This window comes from Podarcis vaucheri (genome assembly GCF_965113315.1).
Source record: "Podarcis vaucheri genome assembly, chromosome: 4".
Lineage (NCBI taxonomy): Eukaryota > Metazoa > Chordata > Lepidosauria > Squamata > Lacertidae > Podarcis > Podarcis vaucheri.
The window spans coordinates 70,647,631-70,670,014 of NC_138762.1; the positions used below are offsets into that span (position 1 = coordinate 70,647,631).

At 40.2% G+C, this 22,384-nt stretch overlaps 2 protein-coding genes across 6 annotated transcripts in view; both read left to right on the forward strand.

Moving 5' to 3' along the window:
* ARHGAP6 (Rho GTPase activating protein 6) overlaps positions 1-8,420 on the forward strand; it is a 190,379-nt gene extending 181,959 nt beyond the window's left edge. For all 5 annotated transcript variants that reach the window (XM_082220861.1, XM_082220862.1, XM_082220864.1 and 2 more), the window contains exons 10-13: positions 748-845; positions 3,557-3,822; positions 4,701-4,781; positions 6,471-8,420. In XM_082220861.1, the coding sequence (XP_082076987.1) occupies positions 748-845; positions 3,557-3,822; positions 4,701-4,781; positions 6,471-7,177 (1,152 nt within the window). In that variant the 3' untranslated portion in view covers positions 7,178-8,420. The remainder of the gene's footprint in view (positions 1-747; positions 846-3,556; positions 3,823-4,700; positions 4,782-6,470) is intronic.
* A 5,356-nt stretch (positions 8,421-13,776) lies between these two features.
* Positions 13,777-22,384, forward strand: part of MID1 (midline 1) — a 280,249-nt gene continuing 271,641 nt past the window's right edge. Inside the window, exons 1-2 of the mRNA XM_082220874.1 lie at positions 13,777-13,820; positions 15,374-15,426. The gene's annotated coding sequence lies outside the window, so the exon portion shown is untranslated. The remainder of the gene's footprint in view (positions 13,821-15,373; positions 15,427-22,384) is intronic.

Here is a 22,384-nt window from a genome sequence, read left to right on the forward strand (position 1 = left end):
TTTGTGAACAGGAGTCAAACTTGAAAGCATTGTGTTTGTTTGTGTGCGCGCGCTGTTCTGCCTCCCAAGTTCATTCCATCCCAGTGTGAGTCATGAATGCCAGGTCTCTGCCAGGTGTTGTACAGCCCATTAAAGTCAGAGATGCATGAATGAAATAAAATGTGCTACTTATAATAAAATTTAGAATGAAGAGCAATTTAACAGACATGAAAATCATTGCACACCTCGTTCTTTTTGTAAGCATGATGAGTATTGATGTTTTAGAACAAATTATGCATTCAGCAATATTGTCTGATACTTGAGCAATATTTTATTGAACGATCAGTAAGAGCAGTCTTTCTACAAACTGTGTACAGTCCATTATTTCATATTATTAGAACCACAGTCATGTGCACTTATGCATAGTAAGGAAGAAATGAGTGGAAAGAGAGAGCAGTTGTTAAATAATACTGCATTCCTTATATACCGTATTTTTCCGTGTATAAGACTAGGTTCCCCCCCCAAAAAAATGTCAGAAATTAGGGGAGTCTTATACATGGATATATCTCCCCCCATTTTCTTAAATCTGAGTCCCCCAAAATAGGGGGGCATCTTATAGACGGAAAAATACGGTACTTATTTCACACAAATTGTTGTGATCAGTTCTGTAGTGTGTTTGTTTCATTTTGTTGAAGCTTAACCTTTGACTATATAGTACAACAGAGCATGATTCTGTACTCACCTTTCTGATGCTTCATTCATTTATAGGTCCCTGCTGACCTTCAAAACGAAGTTCTGATTAGTCTACTTGAGACTGACCCAGATGTTGTAGACTATTTGCTGAGAAGGAAAGCTTCTCAGTCATCGTGAGTAATTTGTTTTCCTTTTCCTTCATTGTTTCCACCAGGGATGTGTTTTCTAGCTGAATTATTCAAATACGTCTAATTTCAAAACCCTGTTACAGTGATTTAAAAGAACAAGAATGTGCTGTCAACCATAGTGTCCATTTCATAACTTAATGTGAGTGGTTGTGATTCTAATGCCTTTAGAATCATTAAATGGTCTTCATGTTTATTTTCCATAGTCCATTTGCTTATAAAATAGGCAGGAAACTGTAATAAACTAATTTAATTGGTTCCATGGCAGCAGTTTTTAAGCATCTTCAATGATATGTATTAATCAGTAGCCTGGTTAGATTGATACTCATGAATGTTGATGGGGTTCATCTTTCACATAGCCGTGATCCTGATGTTTACTGAGGGCACAGAAATTCCAATATGTGCACACATGTTCCTTATACAGTTCAGCAAAGTGGACAGATCTGTGTACACAAAAGGAACTTGCTCCCCCATTGTAGGGAACATACTTTTACAGGATGGTTTTGCACGTATTGGGCACACTGTAAGTTTTGGATCATATCTGTGTTAATTTGTTTCTAGTGCATGCCAATGCAGCAGTTGTTAGTATCTCAATAGCATTCTCAGCTATACATTAAGTCATTTTAAAGGTTTCCTGGACAGAGTTCAGAACAGTTCTCTCTCTCTCTCTCTCTCTCTCTCTCTCACACACACACACACACACACACACACACACACACACTTTGTTGTATCATCAGTCCAATAGCTTGCAGCTGAGTTCCATGCAGATGTGCTTATCAGTCTTCTTTGAAAAGCATGATGGCACTTTCTTAAGAAACTGTGTTCAAATGATGGTTGCAAATTGCAGTCACTGTACTTCCCAGGTCAACAATGGAAAATGTATGTGTCTGAGACTTATGAAGGAATTGTCACTAACCTATTGTTCTGCTGCTAGTAAAATTTGTTCTTTTTCCATTCATTTCATTAATAATGAGGTACCTAGAAATCAGTTTTTATATGTTTTAATGTTAGCGTGTTTCCAGCCGTCATTGCGAAGTCATGGGAAAGAATTTGGCTAGAAGATGAGAGGGACAATTGTTCCACATGAAAAGAATGTGATCCTCATAAGACATGGCTCGTTCCCAGTCCCATTTGGAGAAATGGCTACAAATAAACTGGGCTGTCCCCCCCCCACCCCATGAGAAGTTGGAATGTGAGATACGCATTTAGTTAACAACAGCCACCAAAATCTATAACCACATATCTCTTGGGACTATCCTAGTTACACTTGATTATGGATTTTAAATCTGGACAAATGACAAGGAGAATGGTGAAACTCAACAGTGTGAAGTAAACACATGTCCAGCAGTGGAAATAATTGGTTCCATGCAAAATATATGAGAACTACTCCAACACTTCTTTCTCAGGATGGCTGTCTTGAGACTGCTACTTGTAAAGTGTACATTGCGAGTGCCTCTCTGGCCTTTTCACTCAATGCTTTCTCGCCTCTGCTTTTAGCTGATTGCCGATGTTTCCATTTCCTCTTATTGGAGAGCAAAACAAAGCTTGCTATGTTTACTACATATCCTGTCAGGATGGAAACAGAAAAAAATGCAGCTGTGTTGGGCATTATGTAATATTGCTTGCTACTAACACTACTGGAATGACCATCTATTTCTGGATTGCTCACACACTTACATACCTGGATTTGCAAGGATGAATTTTCAGTTCTTCATCAGTATACTAATATAACTAACCGAAAAACTGGCGGTGAAAGCTTTCTTGTTAAATCTCTTATAAAGCAGACAGTGTCCATCTTAAGCTTTTATCAGGGATTCTTTTTATAAGAAGGACAAGGCTTATTCAAGGTAAGGTAAGACTTTATGTAACTTGGAAGTTTGTTGTATAGTATTTCCATGAATGTTTCCCTTCACCCCACCCTCCACATTTCTTGTGTTATGTCACTTTATTAGACATCTCCTACATAATAATTAGCGCCGCGGGTGGCGCTGCGGGTTAAACCACAGAGCCTAGGACTTGCCGATCAGAAGGTTGGCGGTTCGAATCCCCGTGACGGGGTGAGCTCCCATTGCTTGGTCCCAGCTCCTGCCAACCTAGCAGTTCAAAAGCACATCAAAGTGCAAGTAGATAAATAGGTACCACTCCGGCGGGAAGGTAAACGGCGTTTCCGTGCGCTGCTCTGGTTCGCCAGAAGCGGCTTAGTCATGCTGGCCACATGACCCGGAAGCTGTACGCCGGCTCCCTCGGCCAATAGAGCAAAATGAGCGCCACAACCCCAGAGTCGGCCACAACTGGACCTAATGGTCAGGGGTCTCTTTACCTTTACATAATAATTTGCCAAATTTTATATTACTTTCCAAAACTGAAATGCAACTATTACACATACATGATTTTAAAAATCGCATTGTAGAGAAAACCTTCAGTGTTAACACAAGAAGTGAGTTCTGTTTGAATTATAATTTCACCTGACTTATTCTGCAAAACTACTGTTGTTGTCTTTTTGAAACATCTGTTGATTTGTTTTAGATATATTGTGGCAGTGGCTTTTTCTTTTACTTATGTGGTGTAGAAAACAGTCTCCATTGTTATAGAAGCCCTTTCATCCCAGTATCGGTGGACCTGCCTTGCACGCTTGTTGTTGAAATGCACCATTGATTTCCCTGGGCCGAACTTTCTGTTTTTGTGTCAAACTTTATCAGAATCCCAGAAATGCTCCAGTCAGAAGGTTCATTCTCCATGGAAGGCCGACATCCATCCATAGACTCAAATAGAGCCTCGAGTGGTGACATCTCGCCTTATGACAACAACTCCCCAGTGCTCTCTGAAAGGTCTCTTTTGGCAATGCAAGACGATATGGCCCTCGCTTCCGAGTCAAAGTTATTCAAAGTACCAGAGCAATGTACATTGATCAGCAGTTTGCACCCCAAATCAAGAGAGAATTCCCTTGGATCGTGGTTTGGAAAAGGTACGATCAGCACCAAAGCGAGATGTTGTTTCTCATTGCACTGTGATGTTATTGCTGTGTATTACATATTTTAAAATAGTTCTAGGCTGTCTTTTTGGGGGGAGGGGAGTCCTCTGAAGGAAATACACATAAAAAGAATAAAACACAATTCCAAAAATTGCAATCAACTGAAAGCAGTAGTAAAGATATTTCAAAAGCCACAGTCGTACAAAATTCATTTCAACACTTAAAATAAGTAATTGAAAACCTTCAGCAATATAACACATCAAAAAGTTATATCCATACGACCTCTTAATTAAAAGTGGGTCAGAATGAATTGTTTTTGAGGTTGCTCTGAGGCAGGGGGCAGTGCAGGATATATGTTCCACGGTATATATGGCCAGTTCCAAAAATCTTATTTGGTCCAGTATTATCTGCTGTTAAATCTCTGTGCAATTTTCTCTGGTCTCTACTTTCTGGATACTAAACATGATTGACAGTACATTTCCCTCCAGTTATTTGGAAAGAAAGTTCTTTAAAGTGCCCTAGCATGCTGTTTCTGAAAACCAACTCAGTCCTGTTTTGAGTTTTTCAATTAATTCACTCTAGAGAATGGAGCCAGCACTTTATTGTAGAGTAGATACAGTTAAGCAAATAAAATGGTTTTTTTCCAGCTGTTGAATAATGATCCACAGCTTGGTGCTAGGTAAAAAAATCATAGGGTAAGTTTCATTGCTAAGATACTGCTGCTGAACAGGTATTACCCCTGGTAGACACCTGCCTCTGAGTTAGCACAAGCTCTTTGTGGGAGGCAAAAAAATTCTCTGGGACCTTGCTACTATTTCCGTTGTTTGACTCTTACAGAATAATCTGCATTTATGTTTCACCTCATTTTGCAGATGCTTCAGAAGACTATTTCGACATCTGGGGAACCTGGCATTCAACACTGAAAAGTGGTTCCAAAGATTTAGGAATGACAGGTATAAATTATCTTGCTTTTAAAGCATACTTGTATATGTTGCAAGATTTTGAACATGCACTTCAGAGTATTACATTACTCTGATGTCCTGGATCCCACTCATACAGTTAACAGTCTTGTTTCATTATGAATTTTGGCCCCACGAGGGAGTCAGGTGTGCCCTTAGCAGACAATCTAGGATTCATTTTTAGTAGATTACTCTGGGTTTGGAATTGTGACAGGTTCCATTAAGGCTTAGATCACAGGAAGGAGCAGAGCATGGAAGCAGAAGCCTGCCGTTAGCGTTCTCTAGAGAGCAAGCGAGGGCAAGAAACATAAAAAAGATCCATTTTAACTGGGGGGCGGGGGGCAAGGGCGGGGAGAACCAGAAGTTACTTCTCTACTTGTGCCTTGTACTTTTGCTTTGTCTCCAAGGAAGAGCGATTCCTATCACCCTGTCTTCCCAGACTCTGGCTTTCTGTGTCCTTGATTAGGTGACTGCTCAAGGCTGTCACTGCTGTCTATAAGCTTCTGTGGCCTGATATGAACACTGAACTTTGGATGACTTGCATACCCCCCCCCCCGCCTTTCCATTCTGGACACAGCTTTTGGCTTCTTGGGTGAAGAGAGGTGTTTCTTGGGCCGCCTGAAGTAGACTGGAGGCAGTCCTAGATGGTTACTATCAGGAGGTTACCCCGTGATAGCCATACTTCTTGTGTGTTTGATTTAATACCTGGTGCGTGTGGCGCTGTGGGTTAAACCACAGAGCCTAGGGCTTGCCGATCAGAAGGTCGCGGTGCGAATCCCCGCAACGGGGTGAGCTCCCATTGTTCGGTCCCTGCTCCTGCCAACCTAGCAGTTCGAAAGCACATCAAAGTGCAAGTAGATAAATAGGTACTGCTCCAGCAGGAAGGTAAACGGTGTTTCCGTGCGTTGCTCTGGTTTGCCAGAAGCGGCTGAGTCATGCTGGCTACATGACCCGGAAGCTGTACGCCGGCTCCCTCGGCCAATAAAGCGAGATGAGCGCCGCAACCCCAGAGTCGGCCACGACTGGACCTAATGGTCAGGGGTCCCTTTACCTTTAAGTGGAGGTTCTGTTTAGAAATTGGAGGTTCCATTTAGCTAATAGCTATCACTCGGCAGACATTTAGAAGATAGTTCGACTTTTGTTTTTTAATGCCATCCAACCAGTGGTGATAACCACATCTTGTGGTAAGGAGAAGCCATAAGCTGTATGTATGTATGTATTATATGAAAAATTAATTTTGCTCCGATGTTACTGCTAATCAGTTTCATCAGGTGACCATGTGTTCTGGAAATAGGAATAAGAAAGAGAGATTTCTTCTGTCTTTTCAGACCTTTAAAAAAGAAAAAAAGCTGGCACCTCAGGTGCAACATTTTATATTTTGACATTTCAAGCTGAGAACTATGTTCTCCTGAAGGCCCTAGATAGTCAAAATATTGTGGTGGCATTCCAGTGCAAAGCAGACTACCCTTGGCTATACTACCTTAGGGTAGCTTGCACACCTGAGCAAAGGTATGTGTATTAAAGTCACCCACAGTATTTTATATTAGTAGGCTGCAGTCCTGTCCTAATATAATTGTGCATACGTTATGTAAGATCTTGGTGTCTGTGTTTTTGCTGCTGCTTAAATGTTGTGTCGAAAGTTACTATATGCTTTATTGACGAACCTTTTCCATGGGCCTGTAGGGTCATATGGAGACATCTACGAGAGCAGCTCATTGCGGCCAGGGCACTGCTCTCTTTCTCAAGGGAACCTGTCTTCACCTCGGTGGCAGGGGAGCGCCACAGAATTAGACAATGGAAAGCAAATTATCCGAAGGAGTCAGACAACAACTGCCCTTCAGGAATGCCGCCCTCATCCTCCCCTTTCTCGGATTTGCAGCACCCCGCAAATGGAAGTTGGCCGGAGGAATTCCAGCCAGTGTGATTCGGAGCAGCATTTTCCTATGAGTAACGCACAGCACCTCGCGGAGCGTGACTCAGATGCCGCTTGTTTGCACAACGCAATGAACCCGTTGTACCCGAGGCAGGGCGAAGCACTTTGGAAAGATAGGCCTCCGCCGCCACCTTATCCCGCCAAGACAAAGCAGAGTTCTTCCTCATGCCTTCAGCCAACGGTCTCTCCAGCAGAACATCCGCTGTGGAGGCTCCAGAGGGCAGAATCCCGATCCGGGGCCACGGGAGCAAGAATAATGGCGCAGGTGCCTGAACAGTCTACCCTGTTTGAGGAGCAGCCGGACAAAACGGAGAGAGAGTGCTCCGCCACAGACAGCGAGCAGAACAGTAAAAATTTGTCAGAACCAGATTGGCATGACTGGCAAAGGGATCGATGGCAGATCTGGGAGATTTTATCGCCTGATAATCCAGATGCTCTTCCTGAAACATTAGTATGAGTAGAAACCAGCACTGGCCATGCTTTTTTTCCAGCTGAAGAAGGAAAGGTAATGGTGGACTGGATTCTAGCTTTTATTGCAAACAAATGTCATTTAATTTAAAAACAACAACAACAACGTTCACTTTATAAAATAATTTTAATAGCATTGTAAAAAAAATATGAAAAAAGAATTATATTCCTGGTTTTGCAATCATCAGAGGAAGGGAAAATTACATGACAGTTCCAGATCTAACCACTCTGTAAAATATAAGCTGTGTGTACAGTTAAAAACTACAGCATTGGTGTTGCTAAGATGTATTTATGTATCTGCCATTCAGATGCTTGTATATTCTGCAAAAGTTTTTTGGGGTTTTTTTTGGTACGGTAGTATTGTGTTCATATGCAGAAAACAAGCAAACTTAACTGCTTTTTTTAAAAGAAAAAAAATATTTTAATCACTGCACTTATATTACCACAAGATGCATTGAGGCTCTCTTGAAGGTGCACAAGCTGGTTTCTGTGCTTTTAATTTAGCCTGTCTGTGGGAGACATATATTTTCACTGCCTACGAAAAACACTAATGTGGGATGAAACAGTTAAAAAGCCATATATTTTATAGTGAGCAAGTTAGAGAGTAAGTGTATGTACCATGTTATTTGCTTTCAAGCAAAAGAATTAAAAATTTGATGCAATATGGTAAAGATAGATATATATATTTAGAATCTTATTAGAAGGCAATTTTGTTAACCCTTCAGAAGCAAGGCCGCGCCTACACCAACCAAACAAGGGGAGCTCAAATTCCTGCCTCCCATTCCAGATAAACTGCAACTTTATATACACAGTATATAATATATATTTATAAATATTATGGTTTTAAAGTAAACTGGAATCCAAATTTAATAACTGAAGTACTACTTTTCCTTTTAAAAAAAGTTTTCCAAAGTATTATGGAAAAATCCTTGCATACCTTAAGGGACAAGTATTTACTGAATCCCATATATAGATTCCAGACTAAGTATGACCTTTTTACAGGAAGATTGTGCCAAAAATGCAATGTCATATTTGTTAAATGTTGTTGTTCCTGCAAATATTAGCTAAACGGCAAGAATGTTTAGCGCCAGCAGGTGGCAATACATTGCCATTTTTAAAGATCTTCCCCCATTTTAACAAGGGAAACATCTGCCCATGACATTCTTATAAATATGATTGTCTTTAAGTTATATCTTGTGCCAAAAGGATGGAATAAAAGTCTACCAAAAATATATTTCCATTTGTTGGGTTTGAAATAATGGTGTCAACACACTTGAGAAGGCATATCACAGTACAGTGTGTGCAAATATATTATTTGTTTTGCTACCATACGAGACCAAACCTTTTAAGGCAAACTGTAAGCAAGGGTGATTTTTGAAGTTCTCTCATTCGGTGGTATCTGGTATGGTTTACTGGTGCATTAGGAATACTCAATTATTCCATTTAACAAGCAAACAAATTTCCAGGTTTTGTCCAGAGTATTGCATGTGTGAAGTTAGTCGCATTTTCTTTCTTTCTTTGGTTAAGTTCACTTTCTCTTCTCCTTTGCCATTGTATCCATGCAAGTTTGTCAATCAAGAGAGGACTCCATGTGTGATGGCGTTTAGATTCTTTTCCTGTTGCCTTTTTCTAATGTTTAAGATCATTGGGCTAAAGACTGCAACAAACAAGCTGAATGCGATTGTACATACAGCTGCATTAAGATTCTTCTTGTGTGCACATGTGCATTTCTCAAGGACAACACAAAAAGGATATTGATGTATTCATACATATTGTCATTTTCCCCCCTAGCATATTTTCAATGCGTATCATTAACGTAGGAGAGAGTTGCAAATAAACCGAAAGATGTAGCACACTGGCAGTACTCCAATTCCAAAAATTAATTTTAGAAATTCTGATTAAAATCAGTGGTGGGATGTAGGGGAAATGCACAAGAATATTGGCAAAGCAATGAAATTGTGAAAATCCATTTATTTATACAATAATCTATACAATAATTTTGATAAAAATGAAATAATTATGGGGCTTCAGTCCGGGGGGGGGGCGCGAAGGTTTATCACTAAATATAGCTAAAAAGACATTAATCTGAAAACAGAGTGTTTAGACCCTCCTGCTTTCATTACTGGGTGGGGTGAGGAGCTTTGGGATGGGTGGTTCTTTGCTCTACCAGAGTCAGGTTGGATGGAGCTACACAACAGTACCTTCAGGTTTATTATTCTTATTTGGGGAAATATCAGCAGTCAATTTCCTAAGGTTAAGAAACCAAGAAGAAGGAATTGAGAGGTCCGGAAAGCATTTTGTCATGCAGAAAATAATGGATGTGTGCAGTGACTTTACCAGGTTGGCTTCATGAAGCAAAAACACAATGTTCACTTAATAAGAGAGGGGAAGGTGGCAATCGGGAAAAGGCATTTCAGAAATGGACTGGATGCTGCAGGAGCTCCTGCCATTCTGATTAAGAAAGAAAGAAGTGCAAACTAAGTGTTCCACTAAGAATGAGACACTTTTTCCCCTGAAGAACTCAGCCTTTCCAAATAACTGAATAAATAACTGCAGCACCTCTGAAGTCTGAACTGCATGGACCTTAGTAATCCAGAACAGGGACCTCTCCTCTGAGAACTTCTGCTATATATCCCCTGGCAGTCTGTTCACATATGCTTGAGTTCATGTCAAGAGCACTGTGTATCATGCAGAGGTTGGAAGCTTCATTTAAAAAGAAGAACTATTCTGGTTCAAACTGTCCAAAAAGAAACTTGATTCCAGTTCACATCCTTCCCTTTACAAATTCAACTAGTTTAGTTCATGTTCAGTTCACAGTTCAGTTCAAGTTGATCCAAATCATCCCTTGGCAAAAATAAGAAAAGAAAAGAAATCATTCAGAATATTAGAAGTTGCTGTGCTGAAGTAGAAAATGACTAATAAACACCAATACATATAACACACAGAGGGAGAAATCTGACTAGTTTAATTTGTTTTTCCCAACAATTACGGTATTTAACCTTAAAGGCCCAAAGAATCTAAAGAGTAAGGAAAAAAAGGTAATGTCAGAGAATGAAATTGAAGAAAGACTAGATACAGTCCAAAGTTTTGCCTAAAGTAAAAGCAACCTTAGTACGCATTCAGTTCACCCAGCAATTATGGAAACTACTTTCAGGTGAAGGGCCCTAGCTGCACTGTGCATTTAAAGGAATATGATACCAGCTTAACAATTTTCAGAATAGTTTAGCAATCAATCCCTCTTCCCAGGGAACTCTGGGAATTGTAGCTCTGTGAGGGAAATATAGGATTCTTTGAACAGCTCTCAACATCCTTAAACAAACTACAGTTCCCATGAATCTTGGGTGAATCCATGGCTATTTAAAGTGGCATAATGCTGCATTTAAATGTGTAGTGTGGATGGGGTCAGGTTCAGAGATTTTTGTGGTGAATGTTGTTAACTGAACTGGTTCATTCCAAACACAGGTATGTGGTATTACTTGATTACTATTTTTAATTCCCCCCCCCCCAAAAAAAAACACACAATTTTTCCAGGATAGAGATCTGGCTGAATCAAGAGCCGTCATCAGTTTAGGGTGTATGAATTAGATTCAAAATAGTCATGATTATGTGTACTGTGAATGTACCAGGTAAACTCACCTTTAGTACTACTGTCCCTGATGATTGTCTTCCAAAGCAACTACTCTATTCCAAACTTAAAAATGGAAAGTGTAATGCTGGTGGTCAACAAAAGAGGTTTAAAGTCTGTCTCAAGGCAAATTAAAAAATGTATTATAAACACTAACAACTGGGAATCACTGGCCTGTGAGCGCTCCAGTTGGAGAACAACCTTTACCAAAGATGTCATGGGCTTTGAAGACACTCGAACTCAGGGCACAAGGGAGAAACGTGCTAAGAGGAAGGCGTGCTTTGCAAATCCACACCGTGATCAACTCCCGCCCGGAAATCAATGTCCCCACTGTAGAAGGATGTGTGGATCCAGAATAGGCCTCCACAGTCATTTACGGACTTATTGTTAAAACCGTGTTTATGGCAGACAATCTTACTTGGCTACGAGTGATCACCAAAGAATACTTTGGGTAACAGAAAATTCAATTGTTAGTATTTGTCTAGATCAAGTAGTCAGCAAGCTTGCTGCAGTTAAATACTGTGAAATGTTCATTATTTGAGGACAACTTTTATTATACACTGCTCGCTGGGTACAATAAATGCACTTTTAAAGTATGTATTTTGTATGTGTGTAATATGAAAAATCAAAACTAATGCATGAAATTGCATTAACAGGACTAAACACATTGTCTTCAACTTTGTCTTTTTATTTCCTCAACGAGTCTCAGCTGTGCTTAGGTCTCAAGAGAAGAATATAAACCTCTCACAATGAATGGTGGATCTGCTTGCTGTTTGTAAATGGGTGACCAATAATGTAGTTTGAAGCTTGTTAGCTGTATTTATTTAGTCCTCTCATTATGCACGGATAGAAAGGACTATGGAAAGTTGCACACAGATCAGTCAAGATGTGTGGCCTTGAATAGCCTTGTGTTGGACCAGAGGTTACATTTGCAACTTCACCAGAATTTAAAATAAATTTGTGCCATTTGCACATTTAATGCTCTTTTCTGTTATTCTCCTTCCAGGGACATGTTATTATGATGGCAATGTCACGTCTAAGTTTTGTTTTGTTTTTGTTTTGTTTTTTGCCAGTGCATGAAATTCTAGGAGTTTCACAGTGTTTGTCATATATTTATTTTAAAATCAACTGGAAATGAGTACTCTCTCAGCCCTGCTCTGAAATACTGTGAGAAACTGTTGAGTCCACAGAATATTTGTCATGTAGCCAAGGATCTCATCTACTGAATACCTTGTGGTTGGCTATAATCGGAAATAACATTTTTGGAAGGAAGTGTTGTTGGAACTAAAGCATTCTGTTTGAAGTATGTGCACTTGCAATGTTGCCAGAGAGATTCAAATATGGCCACTAGGAGGCTGTCTTACCACACAATACGCTAGATGTGTTTCTGTGTTCCAAGCCACAGATAAATAAATGTGTAGACAAGAATGATCACATCTTTAGAAAACCAACAGACTGGGCGAATCTATATGGCCTCACAGAAAAGCCATGGACATATATTCAAGATTGGCTACTGATTAAATAACCTAGGTTGATTACCTCTTAATTCACTTAGAGTTTTCAGACCTGCATTAATAATTTTGAATATGAGTTCTGTGTTATGGGGCTAAAGAGAGGGAAACTATTCAAGCTGCTAACAGTGGGCATTTAGGGACTACAAGGCGACTAGAAAAACTGGTTCAGAAAATGAACAGTGGCAATTCTATTTAGTTATAGAAGGAGTTGTTGGCATCCGTCTGTGTTGGGAGACAATGGAGGAGTGTGCCTTTGGGGGTGAAGTCAAACTGTAGGAAGGTTGCAGTGCCAGCTGTGGCTGTAGAGACCAATACAGGAGAGACATGTTTTGGTGCAGCTGGGGCAGATGAAGGCGTCCAGTTGTGCTGTTGCAGATGCACCATGGCATTTCTCCTCCCAGTGGTCATTCCTTCTCCCGGTCACACGACTTGACTGTCTGTCTCCAGGCACTGCGGTCATCTGCAAGGGATTCCCACATGACTGGGTTGTCATGTTTGAAGGCATCTTTGTAAAGGGGTAGAGTGTCTTCTTTTAATAAGGCACGGACCCTGTCCCCAAGCTTAACAATTCAAAGGGCATAAGAGAGACGGAGGGGATTTGTGTGCAGTGGTACCTCGGGTTACAAACACCTTGGGTTACAAACTCCGCTAACCCGGAAATAGTACCTCAGGTTAAGAACTTTACCTCAGGATGAGAACAGAAATTGTGCGGTGGCAGCGGGAGGCCCCATTAGCTAAAGTATTCCCTCAGGTTAAGAACAGTTTCAGGTTAAGAACGGACCTCTGGAACCAATTAAGTTCGTAAACAGAGGTACTACTGTATTTATTATGGGCAGGCTGAACTGGTCTTATGGGATGGAGTGGCCTTTGTGTCTTCCTTCCTCCCACATCTTGTACAACAGTCATGTGGCAACTGACAGTCAGAGCCCAGTGGTGCCTTCCTCTGGTTACAAACTTAATTCATTCTGGAGGTCCGTTCTTAACCTGAAACAGTTCTTAACCTGAGGTACCACTTTAGCTAATGGGGCCTCCCACTGCCGCCACGCGATTTCTGTTCTCATCCTGAGGTACAGTTCTTAACCTGAGGTACTCCCACTTCCCCTGTTTTTATGTCTAGCCATAGCAGAATGCCAGATTACCATGAAACGTGTTCAACAACAATTTGTTTTTTCAGTGTTCTACCTTCTGCCTGTTTTATTTACAAAACACAGCAGATAAATTTAATTAACTTCATTAAATCAATGCAAAATCACGGTGGACCCAAACTGCATTTGGTAATACCCCACCGGCTGCAAAAATAGCTACTGCAAGCCATGCTTTTTAAGGGAAGGTGGGTGAGTGTAACAGGCACATCAGGAAAATTAGCTTCAGCTGTGCTCTCTCAGGCTACAGGGAAGGTAAGTCTCATTTTTCTTAGCAGATGACTTAGGACTGTGGTGAAAGCTATTTTTAGTTGGATTTTATTTACAGCTCCAAAGCATGTTTACCAGGAGGTAAATTTTATTTAACTTTAATGACTGAAATCATGTAGGATTGGGCATAAAATAAGAACAGTGGGGAATATCAGCATACCTTCCCCATTGTGCATCCCCCAGATAGTCCCCAAACTGTACTAAAGCTGATTTTGGGGACATGGGGAGGGGGAGGAAATTTATCCTGCTGGTGGATTTACCCCATTGGCTTTCACCCAGGTATAATCCACTAAACATTTTGCTAAGTTTGATAAAACTTGAGCCAGTAGTATGGAACTATTCCCAGTGTTTGTAAGCAAAGAGACTTCAGTGAGATGGAACCCAGAATCACAGCAAGATTTTTAAAGGCCTGATGTTATATTCAAAATGAAAGTGATTTGCAGACAGTGTGTGCTTTTAAGAATATTTATTTTTCTGCCACTCGGAGTAGTGATGTTAGTCTGTTGCAGCAAAACAGTTTTGTGGCACCTGAACAAAGAGACTGGAAGCATAAGACTATGAGTAGCTATCAGCCATGATGGCTTTCCTCTGTCTCCATAGTCACAGGCCATATGCTCCTGAATAGCAGTTAATGGAAATTTCAGGAGGGGAGAATTGCACTCAGCCCTTGCTTGCAGGCTTCCCAAGGGCTGGCCACTGTGGGAACAGGATTTTAGACTAGATGGGCCATTAGTTTGGTCCAGCAGGGCTATTGTTACGTTCCTAAATTTGTTGCCTATAAGATTTGGTTGAGGAATATTGCATAGTCTGAAACATAAGGAGGGGAGGGGGGTCTGTGTCTTCCTCATCATTTTTCTGAAATCACTGGTGCTATGTAGGGAGAGTATCTGCAGTAACACAAACTTCTAATTTTGATTTGTGTGTTCTGCCTTGTGGGTAGGTTTTATTGGCTTGGCATTCTTATGTTACTGGCAGGCACAGAAACCAAATTGCTCTTTGAAAATCTCATGGAAGCATATGATTCCCTTGTTTACTTCCAAAGCAGGCTTGATGCTGTGAATCAAGATAACTGAGCGAATCCTCAATTTAGTCATGCAGGCAAATTGATTATGGAAATTGGAAGAGAAATAGTAAACAGAATTTGGTGTGACAATAACACGTTGTGATCCAATGTCTCCAGAATGCTTTTCTCCACGAAGAACAATCCTTTAGCCGCCTTGTCTGTCAGTCACCTTGCCACTCAAATGCTATTCATGCCTGGAGGCAAAAGAAAGTTCTTAAACTGCGAAACTGTTCTCTTCAAATTACCTCAGCCAGAGAACTATATAGTTTGGTTTGGTCTATAGGGTTTTTAAAAACAAACAAACATTGATTTGTTTCCAGAGGGATGTTTCATTTTCATAAATGTGTCATCTGTAAAGGAGCATCCTATAGTTTCTTCCTATTGCCCTCCATGTCTTCCGGATAAATACATATTGAAACAAAATTCATATAAGCGGTACTTATAAGGATTTTAGAAAGCATATTTTCATTTAGTATGTACTATTTATTTCAGATCCTTTATGTAAGGGATGTTCTTAGTTTTTATATTAAAGGCTTATTGCGAACTTATGCTCCCTTTTATTTTCATTTAGAGTAGATGATCTGCATGCCTAGAACCCCCAAGTTCTGTTCCTGACACCTTCAGGTAAGAAGAGGACTTTTATCTGAAACATTGGAGAGCAACTACCAGTCAGTGTAGACAATACTTAGCTAAATGGGCCAATAATCTGCCTCTCTGTATAGGACACTTTTCTGTGGTTGTAACAGTGGCGTAGCGTGGGGGGTGCAGGGGGGCGCACTCGCACTCACAGCTCTCTGCCCCCTGCTAAAATCCACGGGTTAGGGGGCGCAAATTACTTGCCTTGCCCCGGGTGCTGACAACCCACGCTACGCCACTGGGTTGTAATCCCTGTCACTGTCACTATTCTGTGTGATCTGTTGCTGGTGAGTAGCTGTGTTAGGTTGGAAGTCTGCCTGTAAGCAAAGGCCAGCCTATATCACTCAGGGCCTCTGAGAGGAATTATCAGGATGAGCTGTAAATCTTTGATTATAATTTGGAATATTTCCTGTTGAGTGAAGTCTAAATTTGTTTGAATGATACCTTTGTTCATTTGTTAAGAGGTATGCAGAACGTATTCTATTCATATAGCAAAAATCCAAACTTATTTAAAAGTGTTGGTCTTAAGCCTTTCACAATACCTCGTGGACCAGCTTTACCTCATACATGCCTACCCAGGCCCTCAAGTTATCATCAAAGGCCGTCTCCTCTAGGAGAATTCCAAAGGGTAGCAACATATTCCAAAATATGTGGAATGGTCTTCCCAGGGAAGCTTACTTAGTGCCAAAGCTAACAGATGAATATATATTTTTTTGTAACTATTCCGGATGATATTTTCATTGTGTGTGGAGAGGGTGATTTCATTTATTAATTAGTGGCCATTCACTTTTAGTTTGTCATTGATTTTAAACACTGTATTTGCATGGATTTTATTGCTGTTAATTTCCTTGAGACAGCTGTGACAGATAAATCAAATACATAAATAATACTACAGTATCTCTCTTTTAACAGTGGCCACTCAGACTTGCCTGCTGGGAAGTGAGAGCATTTCATTCTCTGCATCTAGTATTCAAAGTATGTTGCTGCTATGTATGTAAAGGTTCTCTGTAGCTGTTGTGGCTTATAGTCTCTGAAAGGCCTGTCCATCATGAATTTCCTAATGCTCTTCATAGCTTTCTAATTGAGTGGCCACCATTGTGTGTGGATTTTCATTTGTTAATTATGTGTTTTGTCTGGGGCAGGGAAGGATACTTCCACTGATACTCAGTTTTGTTGGATAACCCCAGTTCTAGTGTTCTGAGAGACGATAATGTCTTGACACTGTTAATAGCTTTATTGACCTCGGTGATATTTGCTTCATTTTTTAAAATTCAGCAATAGCTGAGTGATAGCTATTTCACATCCTTGGGAATGCTGTTTCTTCTTGGTTGTTGTTTTTAAGTTGTTGCTCTGATTTGAACACCCTCCGCTGCAGCTGCGAGTGACGTCTGCTTGACAAAGTTATCACCAAGTGACGATATGCAGAGGCTGTCAGGCTTATGGTGTCGGACCTCCAAACACTATACAGCCATTCATTCTTTATAATGTGATGGAGCTGGAAAAAGAATGCTGTCGGAGCACTTGCCAATACTTGTCAAAGGTGTTGCGTATCACGACAGATCATGTTTGGTAATATGCCTCCGTGAAATGAGAATCCAGTTTAAACTCCGCTTTTATAGTGTAAAATCACCTTTCTCTTTATAAATAATTATTTGGCTTTTGGGGCAGGAAGTAGCTGTGTGCGGTGAAGTAGCTGTAGAAACCTGGATGTCTGCATGCTGACATCCTATTCCTAAAGAATGTGTAAGCGAGGATTTAGCTTTGTAACCAATAGCAACTTCTCCCCATGTAATTATTTATACATGCTGTAAAGGAATAGCTTGATTATAGCTTGGGAATAAGTAAGTGTCACAACTCCAAAACACTCTGCTTGCAAGGCAGTGTGGATAAAAACCATATTTAGAGATAATAAAGCTGGTTCCCAAGTCAAAGTAGTTCCTGAATATTAACTACTTACTTTCCCACCAATGGGCATGGAGGTCTTGGTCCTGTTTGTCTATTGTTTAGATCCAGATTCTGGAATGTGCTCCTTTTATCCACTCTTAATTTGTGCAAGAGTTGTAATAGAATTGTTAGAAATTTTTTTTATAGAAACATGAGTTGCTCATATAAATTGGTGAACGCTAAGATTAAGATACCAGATGTAGAAGTATTAATATTCTGCTGGATGCATCAACTTTTTAAAAAAATACCCTACCTATATTTTTATTTATTTACACAATTTATATCCCATTGACAGAAATTCATAAAAAAATAAATACAATAAAATAAGGAATGCAAAGTAATATGGCAAGCTAAAATGGCAATAGTCCAATCAAAGAACAAGTTAATCTCAAAACAGCTTATAATTAAAAATGCTAAAATTAGCTATTCTCAAAACCGCTCAAGGATAGAAGTATATTCCCCCTTGCCTCAATGTGAGTATCAAGAGCCTCTGGCCAGCTTTCCTGTGGTAGGCCTTTCCAAAGGTGAGGAGCACAACACACTCCTTTTATTGTTAAAAGTTAAGCCTCCAACACATCCCTGCTTTGTAGCCGAATCACTGCATATATGGTTTTTTTTTTAAGAATGCTCACATCCAATTAGGCCTTAAGGCTAAATCATTGGAATGCCTAATGGGGAAGTGTGGGCAAACCTAAGACTGAGAAAGCAAAATAACAGCACGTGCAAATAAGCACTGTTTTATACTTGATGGGAACATGGCTATTGTGTCAATAAAAGGGTTCCATATATGTGATAAAGTGGGTCGGCTGTAGATTTCATAGCTTTCAACTTTCAGGTAAAACAACAATTGAAATAATGATATTTATAATGAAATTGAAGGCATCTGAATGCAGCCCCGTATAGGGAAGTTTTTAATGTTTGATGTTTTGCTGTGCTTAATGTGTTTAATTTGTTGGAAGCTGCCCAGTGTGGCTGGGGCAACCCAGTCAGATGGGTGGCATTTAAATAATATATTATTATTATTAATTGAGATTTTGCTCTCCCTGTCCTTTGAAATGTTTGTGAGCAAATACTTCTATTCGACTTCTATTCGACATTTATGCCAGGGCTCTGCTTCCCCTTGTCCCATGTCTTCAACTTGTGCTCATGAACTCCTTTTCTATGAGGTCAGATTTCCCAATTTTTGAGGGATAAACACAGCAGTGTGGGTTCCTTTAAAAAGAAAACCGCACACATACACAAGATTTCACGTTTCTTGCCAAAATACGTGCAAGAAGCGAACCATTCCTCAGAGGGAATATTGTTGATGCTGGCATCTTTCCTTCCCTCTCCTCATCTATCCTGGAGAATTGCGCCTGTCGTCATGACAATGGACCATGATCTTCAACTTTGTTTAGCACTGAAAGGAAACTGTATATGAGAAATTCTGCATTGCTCTTTAAATATTTCCATTCTGGTGTGTCTGTGGCTCAGTTATGCTGTCATACAAATGAGAGGCATCACTGAAACTTATCCCAGGCACATTTGTATCTGCTGTTCCCTTCTCTTTTTTCAGCCGTGTACTTTTCATGGCACCTGAATAAACATTTGCAAATATTTATCATTTTTTACCTCACCATTGTGCACTTGAGATCTTTCCCACAACTCCCCTATGTAAAATAGCGAGCACGCGCCTCCTTTTTAATATAAACATGCAACTAATGTGCCCCATGTCACCACAGACATCTGTTATATGTAAAGTAGGCATTATATGGCTCGCAGATCAGTCACTTTGTATCAGCACATGTTTGCATGGTGATCTAAACTTTGCAATTTATGTAGATAGAAAGCAGGGTCTTTCTCAGTATCGCATAGAGTAATGTCAACCCCATGGGTGGCAGTCAGCTGTGTTTTCCTTGGAGTAGACCCACTTAAATTGGTGGACCTATTTTGGTCATGTTCATTAATTTCAGCAAGTGAACTCTGAGTAAAACTTGGTTGAATACCACCCTATACTTAGAACTGAATGGTGTACACTTGTTTTGTTCTGTAGACCTTGTTAAAATGAAATGGGCTGGTGGCCGAAATTTACCACCCAGCAGTTGACAATAGGACATCATGGGGGAAGGGAAGGGTTTTTTCCAGCCGGAACTCACCAGAACTCAGTTCCAGCAGCTCTCAGGTGGGCACCATTGCCATTATAAGAGAACAAGGGAGGTATTCATGGTGAGTTCTGGCACCTCTTTTTCTAGAAAAATATCTCTGGAGAAGGGGGAAGTTGAAACACACCTTTAGCCATTGATTCTTTTTCAATAATATACTTACAGTGAGGAAGGTGACTGTAGTTCTAGCAAGCTAATCTGTTCTTAAATGGGTAAATTCTACATAAACACCTTGCAATCTAGGCTCCTCACCACTGAAGCCACCTGGCTTCAAGTGACTGCATTGGCTCCAGGAGTATCTCTGACTACTTCTTTATTCAGGCGGTGTGTGGCTCCATCAGGAACAGGCCACGTACCCAATTCCTAAATCCAGAAACCACCCACTAGTAGTCCCTCCATTTTGTAAAGCCTCAACTTCATTTTATTGGATGTCACCCAGCCCATTGCTGCCTCCAGACATCCATCCTGTCATCTCAAGCACATGGATGTTCAAGGTTGGGTGATTTAGTTCTGGTATCAACATCCTGGAATGAGTCTAGCACAGGCTTAGGAACAACCCATGTGATTTGGCTGATCCCACAGTTGTCAAAGCTGTAATGCAGAGCTCTGATTATACAGAATTGTGTTTAGTAGTAGGGAACACATTGTCATGAGTCACATTGCCATGAGGCTTCAAACACACCTGCTTGTGGGCTATAGCATGCATGGCGCCAAAATGTGATGCTACAGATGATTGCCTGGGAGCTGCCATCCAGTTTGAAATTTCTGTCCTGTTCACCCCGACACATTCCCAGAGTACTACCACATTTTCTCACTTGGTTGGCCTTTCTAAAACTGAGATTATTACGCTAACAAATAACACACAACTGGCAGAAATACCACATATCTCACAGCCTTCGTGTTGATTCTGATTTTGTAATTGCTGCTGTCTATATCTCGCTGGATACTTAGATGCCAGAACAGAGGATTACGGCTTAAACAACTGCTTGCCTTAGAGGCACTGAGTCACTATTGTGTGGCTTTTTTTCTGTTTCTGATAAGGATTACAATTTAAGCCATTGCGTCCCTTGGAGGCACCAATTCACTATATGTTCTCATTCCTCTGCTCCTTTCCATCCTTCACTTTTCCCGCCAAACTTTATAAAGATTGATTCAGAAAACACCCCACAGCCCATATAAACCATCAACTCTTTTGAAAAATCTTTTAGAACATCCAACCTAACAATATGCAGCTTCATAATGAGCAAAGCTAGGTTTTCGTTATCGCAGGAATTTATCAAAGTCAGTATTTTTATTTTCTGTACTCAGACCTGCCTGTCCTGGTTTCCTCTCAAAAAAGCCATGCTTCTTCCATTTGATGAATATATAGTATAGGCCAGTGTTCAGATTTTTCAGCATTGTGCAGAGTTTCCCTCTGCAAATATTTAAAAATTAAGCTGAAGTATGTGGCCCATACCCCACCAGGCTTATGGTATGTAGCATACATTCTTCAGACTATTTTGGTGGTGAATAAATGCCGTGGAATGCACCCAACTCAGAACTTTGGGAAGCGGAGAAAAGAACAGGCAGCTTATCCAATACATTAAATGTGAAGGATGGAGATTTTTTTAAAATAGTAGCTTTTGAAATGATGCATTAATTCCTAAGGTATCTCCAAATAAGTTAGACTTTCTAAAGCTGCCAAAAATGATTAAGCGGTGGCACTATAAATTGTGCAATGGAGTTGTGAAGTGGATCCAAGAGCGTGCACATTTCTGAACACGTGCTTGACTTTAAAAAATAAAAAATTACAACTGCTTTGCAAAACTTCATTAAAAGGGATACATTTGGCAATTAGAAATAATAGCTTTTCAAAGGAGGAAAGTTGTTGTTATGCATGTACTGGTTCCCACTGATTTCTGTTTCGAAACCTATTGCTCCCAGTTACCAAAGTGCAGTATTTTAATTCATTCAAGGGAGCTCTGCTTAGGGACGCATTCTTCATTCATCAAGATCTCTGTGAATAGCAGGGTATGTGCATTTGTTCGCAAGCCCCTTTGGGATCCAAGTCTAAGGGATGTGAGGAAGCAATTGCATGGCTGTTTCACCACCTGCCTGGCTCTGCACAGATCCTCAAACAATCCCTTGTTTGGCTCTGTGAACTTGCCTTTCCTCAGCACTGCAGTGAAGTTAAGGCATAGCAAAAATCTCCAATCCTAAACAATCTTGTGTTTAAATTCCATTGATACCAACTGCATTTATTTAAGGTTGCAGTTAAGATTTAAGATCGTGGGACTATCCTTGACTTTTTGGGACACCTGAATTGCAAAGATAAAATGAGCATATAGAGAAGGCCGAGTCTAATCCATTCATAAAACAAATACATGAATTAAAACTATGCATCCAGTCATTCCTAGTTCTACACTGAGAGAAGCTGGATTCTGTGACATAATTGCAGAAATTGAGGTTTGCATAAATTAATTGGCATAATTCTGTGGTGTTGAGGGTAGTGTTTTGCATTGTTTCTTCTAGGTTTGCTAGCCAAGGGAAGGGCCCCAAACCAAGGCCCCAAAGCTCTATTCTTAATCACTGAAATCTTTATTCAGCCATCACCTTGGTTCTGAATATATCAGCAGTTGCTGACATGCTTTCAAACACATCTTTTCATCCATAAGGACCACAAAGATGTTGCTGCTGTCTTTATGGGCGTCTACAAAACTTGAAGAATTGCAGATATGCACAGAACCTGTCTTTAAGTCGCATGCTCTAATGAGGCTATACTAATATACTTGTAATGGTTTCTGTCTCATTTACACTTTTTTCATTTGGCTGCAAACCTCCAGTTAAATTACTTTCCAATTAAGACACTATTTATCACAATT